The sequence below is a fragment of the Sinocyclocheilus anshuiensis genome, unplaced genomic scaffold (genome assembly GCF_001515605.1).
Source record: "Sinocyclocheilus anshuiensis isolate Anshui unplaced genomic scaffold, SAMN03320099.WGS_v1.1 scaffold267, whole genome shotgun sequence".
In the NCBI taxonomy this organism is placed as follows: domain Eukaryota; kingdom Metazoa; phylum Chordata; class Actinopteri; order Cypriniformes; family Cyprinidae; genus Sinocyclocheilus; species Sinocyclocheilus anshuiensis.
Genome location: NW_015552637.1, coordinates 2,707,259 through 2,714,978, shown reverse-complemented (window position 1 = coordinate 2,714,978; position 7,720 = coordinate 2,707,259). Strand labels below are relative to the sequence as shown.

General features: G+C 35.7%; 2 protein-coding genes across 4 annotated transcripts in view; one reads left to right on the top strand and one right to left on the bottom strand.

Moving 5' to 3' along the window:
* The window catches only part of nudt17 (nudix (nucleoside diphosphate linked moiety X)-type motif 17), a 7,322-nt gene extending 2,748 nt beyond the window's left edge, over positions 1 to 4,574 (top strand). For all 3 annotated transcript variants that reach the window (XM_016458345.1, XM_016458344.1, XM_016458343.1), the window contains 4 exons: positions 873 to 965; positions 2,626 to 2,724; positions 2,819 to 2,955; positions 3,530 to 4,574. In XM_016458345.1, coding sequence (XP_016313831.1) covers positions 873 to 965; positions 2,626 to 2,724; positions 2,819 to 2,955; positions 3,530 to 3,701 — 501 coding nt within the window. In that variant the 3' untranslated portion in view covers positions 3,702 to 4,574. The remainder of the gene's footprint in view (positions 1 to 872; positions 966 to 2,625; positions 2,725 to 2,818; positions 2,956 to 3,529) is intronic.
* A 76-nt stretch (positions 4,575 to 4,650) lies between these two features.
* The window catches only part of LOC107666848 (cell wall integrity and stress response component 4), a 7,054-nt gene continuing 3,984 nt past the window's right edge, over positions 4,651 to 7,720 (bottom strand). The window contains exons 7-8 of the mRNA XM_016458342.1: positions 7,105 to 7,245; positions 4,651 to 5,013 (exon numbers count right to left, since the gene is read on the bottom strand). Of these exons, the coding sequence (XP_016313828.1) occupies positions 4,957 to 5,013; positions 7,105 to 7,245 (198 nt within the window). The 3' untranslated portion in view covers positions 4,651 to 4,956. The remainder of the gene's footprint in view (positions 5,014 to 7,104; positions 7,246 to 7,720) is intronic.

Here is a 7,720-nt window from a genome sequence, read left to right as displayed (position 1 = left end):
TTGTAAATATTTCTTCTTCATTTTTATCTTCTGTTTGTATTTGTTTAAAATCCTAATGCTAAATATCTATAGACACACAACCACTCAAAAGTTTTGGGTCAGTGTGTTTATATATATATTAAAAAAGAAGTCTTTTATGTTCGTCAAGGCTCCATTTATTGGATTGACATACAGTAAAAACAGTAATATTGTGGAATATTAATATATATATATCTTCTTTTTTTTCTCTTATGAAGTCTCTTATGGTAATCAAGGCTCCATTTATTGGATTAAAAATACAGTAAAAACAGTAATATTGTGGAATATTATAAAAAAATTTATATAACTTTTCTGTTTTAATAAATTTAAAAATGTAATTTATTCCTGTGATGCACAGCTAAATTTTCAGCATCATTATCCAATCTATGGTGTCACATGATCCTTCAGAAATCACTCTTAATATGCTGATTTGCTGCTCAAGAAACATTTCTTTTATAATCAATCTTGAAAACAGTTGTGCTGTTTAATATTTTGTGTGGAAACTGATACATCTTTGCAGGATTCTTTGTTAAATAGATAGATCAAAAGAACAGCATTTATATGAAATAGAAATGTTTTGTTACATTAGAAATGTAATGTTATAAATGACTTTACTGTCACTTTTGATCAATTAATGGATCCTTGCTGAATAAAAGTATTAATGTAATTTTCTTCAAAAAATATTACTGACCCCCAAACCTTGGGTAGTGTACATAATCGGTTTTATTCTTTTATTTTTGTAAGTAATTCTTTGTAATATAATTAGCATATTAAACAAGGAAACTAATATTCTGAATCAATTAATGAAAGAACGGTAACATGGCTCATTGATTTCTGTGTGTGTCTAAAACTAGCTGTTGGATGCAGGACTCAGAGAGCTGAAGGAAGAGACCGGTCTGAAACTGAGCCCTGATGAGATCTCCTCTCAGCTGCTCGGCTTGTGGGAGGTGTGTGTTTATAGCACAGTGTTTTTGTGAGACCTGCAGCCAAAGTCCAGGGGGGCCACTGACTGCACGCTGAATTTGACAGATCGAGGCCGATTGTTTGCAAACCGTATTTGTGTAATCTGGAACATTCGGGTGCTGCACACATCTGTTGTCCATCTCAGTTTCAATCATTGACATTAAACTGCTGACTCAAGATGTGAATCTAATCAAGCTAATCCAGAGGGTTTACTTTAATTTTCATGAAACAAACATATATCAGACAATAAGGGAATAGTTCATCCATTGATGTTGCCATGTCCTCATCGTCATGTTGTTCCATCTCTGTATTATTTACATTTTTTCCATTAATACAAAAGATGTAGGCAGAATATCCAGACTGCTCTTTTCCATACCTGGAAAGTGAATGAAAAAGGACCATAAAAGTTTTATAGAAGTTGGGTACATGACTTTACAAGTCAAGTACAAGTCTTTTGAAGCCACACACTAAATAAATGTGGAGCAGACTGAAACACTAAATAATATTCACCTCTGCCGTAACTCTCAAATGTCATCAGTTGCGGTTGCATATAATCAAACTTTTTGGCAGTAAAAATCACCATTCACTGTTTTGAAAAGAGCAGTTTGGACATTTTTCCAAACATCTAATTTTGAGTTGTATGGAAGACAGAAAGAAAATAATACAAAGTTGGAATGATGTGAGGATGAGTAAATGACACACTACTGTTTGGGGTCAGTAAGATTTTTTTTAATGTTTTATGCTCAACAAGGCTGCATTTATTTGATCACAAATACAGTAAAAACAGTAATATTGTTAAATATTTTGATTTAAAATAACTGCTTTCGATTTTAATATTTTTTAAAATGCAATTTATTCCTGTGATCAAAGCTGAATTTTCAGCATCATTACTGCAGTCCTCAGTGTCTCTTGATCCTTCAGATGTCGTTCTAATATGCTGATTTGCTGCTCAAGAAACATTACTTATTATAATCAATGTTTAAAACAGTTGGACCCCGGGCTGAACTCCGCTTCGTCCATGGTGAAAGTTGATGTATTTCCTCAGTGACCAGCACAGAACAGCTCTAGGCATGACGAAGCAGATATCGTCCTCTTTTGGAAGACCAAACAAAGTAGTTTCGCTTTCACAACGAAGCACACAGCGTCTTCACGACATGGCTGCAGCGTCAACAAAACTACAGTGAGACTAAAAGTTACGCCTTCTTTCTTTGCGTGAACATTTGGGCGGCGTTATGCAAATCTTCCCACATAGTGAGGTAGATATGTGGGGGCGTGTTAGAACGAGCCGTTTTAGGTAGGTGTGGCTGACTCTGAACTTTTATAAAGAATATATCTTTGGATTTGAGACTTTAGTCTTTGCAACTTTACAGATCTTCTTTATGCACCAAGAGCTTGTAACACTCCAAAGAGAAAGGAAAAATTGAAATCGCATCATATGACCCCTTTAATATGTTTGTGGAAACAAATAAATTTTTTGCAACATTAGAAATCTTTTGTAACATTATGAATATCTTTTTTGAATGTCACTTTTGATGCATCCTTACATCCAGTATTAATAAAAAAAAAATTTGTTTTTTTGAACTTTGAACTTTTTGAATGGTGTTGCATTTCATTTTGTGTATTAAACTTGTATTCTCTGTCCAGTCAGTGTATCCACCCATGCTGTCCAGAGGACTGCCTAAGAGACATCACATTGTGACATACATACTTCTGAAGAGCTCTCAATCACACCTGCAGCTACAGGTACAACTTTAGGTCATCCACTCATAAAAACGACAAAAAATGCTGCTGATTTGAAGTCAGTGTGTGCCATAAGATCTCTGTCCTCTTTTCTCAGGCTTGTTTGCGCCCTGATCCTGCTGAAGTCAGTGCGTGTGTGTGGGTCGATGCAGGTCTGGTGAAAGTTGTAGTATCTGCAGTAGATGGTGAGAAGGATTCTGTTCAAATACCAACTGACCTGCCACAGACCATCAGGTATGGACAACATCATTAATCTCTATTAAAGGAATAGTTCACCCAAAAAATTAAAATTAGCTGGAAATGTACTCATGCCGTATAAGATGTTAATGAGTTTGTTTCTTCATCAAAACAGATTTGAAAAAATTTTGCATTACGTCACTTGCTCACACTGTAGTGAATGGGTGCCATCAGAATGAGAGTCCAAACATCTGATAAAAACATCACAATAATCCACACGACTCCAGTCTATCACTTAACGTCTTGTAAAGTAAAAGCTGCATCATAAACATCAATAAGGCTTTTAACCAATCCATCTGCCCAAAATACAAGTCCATAATCCGTAAGATTGCTTCCTCAAGTGAAAAAGTCCATCCCCTGTTGTCACATCAAAATCAACAACATATTTGATTATGAACTGTTTTGGACTGTTTTTGCTTATAAACAGTGCTTGATCTGTGCATATTTCTCTCATGATTCAGATGAGACAACTTGCCTGAGTAAATCTTCAACAAATGTTTGTTTTTTGATGAACTATTCCTTAGTATTAATTCCATAGTTTTGAGCGTCCGTTTTTTCTATGTGTCGTCAGTGTGACAGAGGTGTCTCCACACGGTGAGCTAATCGAGACCTCGCTACCTGTTTCTGTGCTCTGTAACCGGGCCCCGGATCATGGCGAGGACATTGAACGAGTCAGCACTGGAACCAAATTTGCCTTAGAACTGTGGTTGAAAACACTGGAGCCTCATGCTGAGATGAGCTGATGACTCCTCTCTGCCTGCTTCTGTTTATGTACGTTACCATTTAACCAGTGGAAGACAGCAACACCTGCTGGACTGGAGCTATTTCAACATTCAAATCAAAATGTTGTCAAAACGGCCTTAGAAAAAGAGTTTTGATTGGAATATGATTTTATAATTATCAGAATGTTTATCCAACATTTTATTAATAACAACTGAGACATCATCTCGGTCCACTATAATACTGTAGGGTGGTAGAAACTTCTTCCCTCTGCTAAATATAGCAAATTTGATTTAATGCAGTGCAGTGATTAACCTACCTTACATTTTTCTTCCACACACAACTGCAAATGCTTTGTTTTAAAGGAAACCCATTTTTGTTTTCTGTTCACATGACCAGCAGAACATTCACTTTGTTTCAGTAACCCCCCAATAATCAGACACTTCCATATGCAGAATAAATTAATCATGACAAATACACCTATTAATTGGATATTTCCTGAACAGATTGTGTGTGTGAATTCAGGGTCAGTTTAAACAGCAGAGACGGAAATATGGGAAAAATGAAATTTCATCACCGATTACATTTGACCGCTGAGATAGTCTGCAGAATTTCCCTTCCCTCACGCTTCCTCTGACACATTTATATTCTTGTTGTTCAAATACTCCGTATCTTGATTTCTCAATCAAGTTAATGCCTGGCACATTTTTATCCTCTTTGCTTTTATAAAGAATTTGACCTGAAGTGACACAGTGTAGTCTAGTTCTGTTCGGTTTATTCCATATTTGTCACCCAATGCACAAACTAACTAAAACTCCTCCTTTTGATCTATGGTAGAACCAGGCAGTGTCACTAACAATTTTAGGGTTTATACCCCATGAAACAGTATTTTCCATTAAAAAAAAAAAAAAAACTTTTTAATTTCACTAAATCACTGTTAATACATCACATTACTGTCATCATTCAATCCATTTTTAAAAGTTACAAATTACTTTGTGCAAAGGTATATAGTAGAAAAATAAATTCTAAATCAATGTGATGGCATGTAAAATAATTTCCCTGTCCGTTCAACATCCTGCAGTACAGTGCTGGATGTATGACAGTTTTACATCCAACAAGGGTTTCCTCAGGCCTCGTTCTTCACACGTGGAAGGAGGGACCATGTTGGGGGCCAGAAAACCTGAATGATTGAGTTAAAGTGTGAGTTTGAGCTGGGTTATTTACAGAAGTGTGTCATGCTCACAGCTGCATATGTGTTTTTTACTATACCTGTGTCCTTCATTGGTTCACCACGTACATTCCTGTCCTGTTTTTTGGAGGTTTTTCTCTGACATTCTGTTAAAACAATTAAAAGGTCAATTAACATTAGATGACAATGAAGGGCATGTATAAACTATAATGTCCATCAGCATTAGAAATAACTTTTTATGTCAAAAGTCAAGTACCCTTTTTTTTTTCTTTTATTAACTTTAACTTAAATTTATTTGATCTTTTTTTGTTTTGATAATTTTATTTTATATTTGATATTCCTTTATATATTAATATTTTGTGTATTTTTTATTTACTTTGTTTTTTTATTAATATTGTGATTTGTTTCTGTTTTTTCTTCAGACCTCTTTTTTCTCTTTTATTTACTTAATTTTATTTACTATTTTACTATTATATTTTTTTGTTTATTCTTCCATTTTTGTGTGTGTGTGTGTGTGTGTGTGTGTGTGTGTGTGTAGGGCCATATGGGTTGGGCTGTTTCGGGTGATTTAGATAATTTTGTTTATATCGTCACTGTGAATCATCCAGCTTGTTATTAATATAAATGCCAGTGCCCTAACAAATGCCTCCGTTCAGCTCTGTTCAGTTAATCACTCTCTGCTCTGATCAGCTGTCCACCAAAACCTGCTGCTCGGATGCATTCAGCCCTGGAGGCCTGAATGAGGGTTGGATTCAAAGCTTAAGTCTTTCTCTCCTGGCTCCCGTTATTGTTCGAATGTAGGCAGGGCATTGTGAGCGGTGACGCCGGGGCTACTGGACGATGGAGGAGACGCAGATGGAGGCCTCACAGTCTCTGAACGAGAGTCGAGTTTCCCACGCTTCAGGTTTCTTAGTCAGAGCCGCACAAAGAGGGGCCTGTGCAGGCAACAGGGACGCTGGAACGCCAGGTAACAGTAGCCAATTTTCCCTAGTTCTGATCTGTGATTGTGGGGTCGGTGTTTTGCATGGACAGAGATGCTGATGGAGAACCTTTCTGAAACCCCCTCTGTTTCCCTCCACAATAAAGCTGCAATTCTATTTGTATAGTTAAAAGTCTCTGGGTTGTTGTATTGTTGCGATTGCGAAAGGGTTAAAATGCTGCATGCTTTCCAACAAGTTTTGGCATTAGTTTACAGGTTTCTTGATCCTTTCTGATCATAAGGCTGCATTCACACAGTCAGCGTTCACTACCTGCCTTTACTAACAGGTGTGACTCTCAAATTGTCCTGTTCATACAGCAGCAGGCAAGAGCTGATCCATTATGTCTGTAACAGCAGGTAACCACCTAATCCCTTCTTTAACTTGAGAGTAAGTCCTGTAACTGATAACTATTGTAAATATCAATGTGTTTTGAGTCTGCAAGGATTTAATACTTAAATCCTTACTGCTACTTTCATACTGCATCAAAAATGCTGTGGTTCTGTTTTTATTCTGTATTGTTTGGTTTTGTATTCTTTATGTATACACTCATATAAAAGGAACAAAAGCTGTCACTAGGGTACCTTTTCAAAACGTACACTTTTGTACCTCTTTTACGCCTAAAGGGTGTGAATTAGGACCTTAAAGGTACACATTATTACCCTAAAATGTTCATATTAGTACCTAAACGGTGCATGTTAGTACCTTTTGAAAGGGTACCACCCCCAGTGGGAGCTTTTGTACCTTTTTTCTGGGATTGTAGCATTTTTTTTTTCAATATTTTGAATTTAGAAATATTTTTATATTTTCAGCTTTCATTTTAGTTTTAGTAATTTTGTTCAATTAGTTTTTATTTTTTATATGCATATTTCTGTTTACATTTTTATATTAGTTTCATCATGTTAATACTTTAACTTATTTTAAATTAGTTGTCAATGCAACTAATTTTTGTTTACATTTTTAAGTGATCTAATATTTTAAGTCATCTAATAATTATATTTTATGTCAGCTTTATTTTAATTAACTATTTTAAATAGATTTAGATTTAGCAACAGCAAATAATGAGCATCAAAGCACAAGTTTGTTAATTCTGTTCATACTATATAGCACATTCACTTTCAAAATTTGGTTATAAGTCTTGAAAATTTAAGGGAGTCACTTTTATTATAGAATCTAGTTTCACTTTCTTTCATGACCAAACTGTATAGGAACAAAATACAAGCTAAGTTGCATCAGAATGAGTTGTGAAATGTATCGCACCGCTTGTTTGCCGTTGGATGTATCAAATGTGCTTTGTGTTGAGTACATAGGGATGTCTGGATTGAAGAACATGGGAGGATTCCTCTCTTCAGCTTCATTCATGAAAACTCTTCGTTTCGGACAACAGCACCAGATCACCACCTGAGAGGAGGAACACTGTTGTCCTTTAACAGTAAACTGTTAACACTGACAAAAACACCCCCAAAATGTTCCAACTTGGCTTTGAAGTATTTTGCCATGATAGTCTTGCTTTATATATAAATATGGTAATCATTTAGTAGCATTGTATATATACGGTGGCCCAGTAGTGCACCACACAACGAAATCTCCATAACACAACAAAATTGCCACAACTCAACGCATACGACTAATTTTGTTGTGCTGTGCTAATTTGGTAGTGTTGCAGCTAATTTCGTTGTGTTGCGGCTTGTTTTCACTGTGTTGTGATAATTTTGTTGTGTTGCGGCTTGTTTTCATTGTGTTGTACTAATTTCATTGTGTTGTGACTTGTTTTCGTTGTGTTGTACTAATTTCGTTGTGTTGTGACTTGTTTTCGTTGTGTTGTGCTAATTTCGTTGTGTTGCGGCTTGTTTCCTTTTTGTTTTGGCTTGTTTCC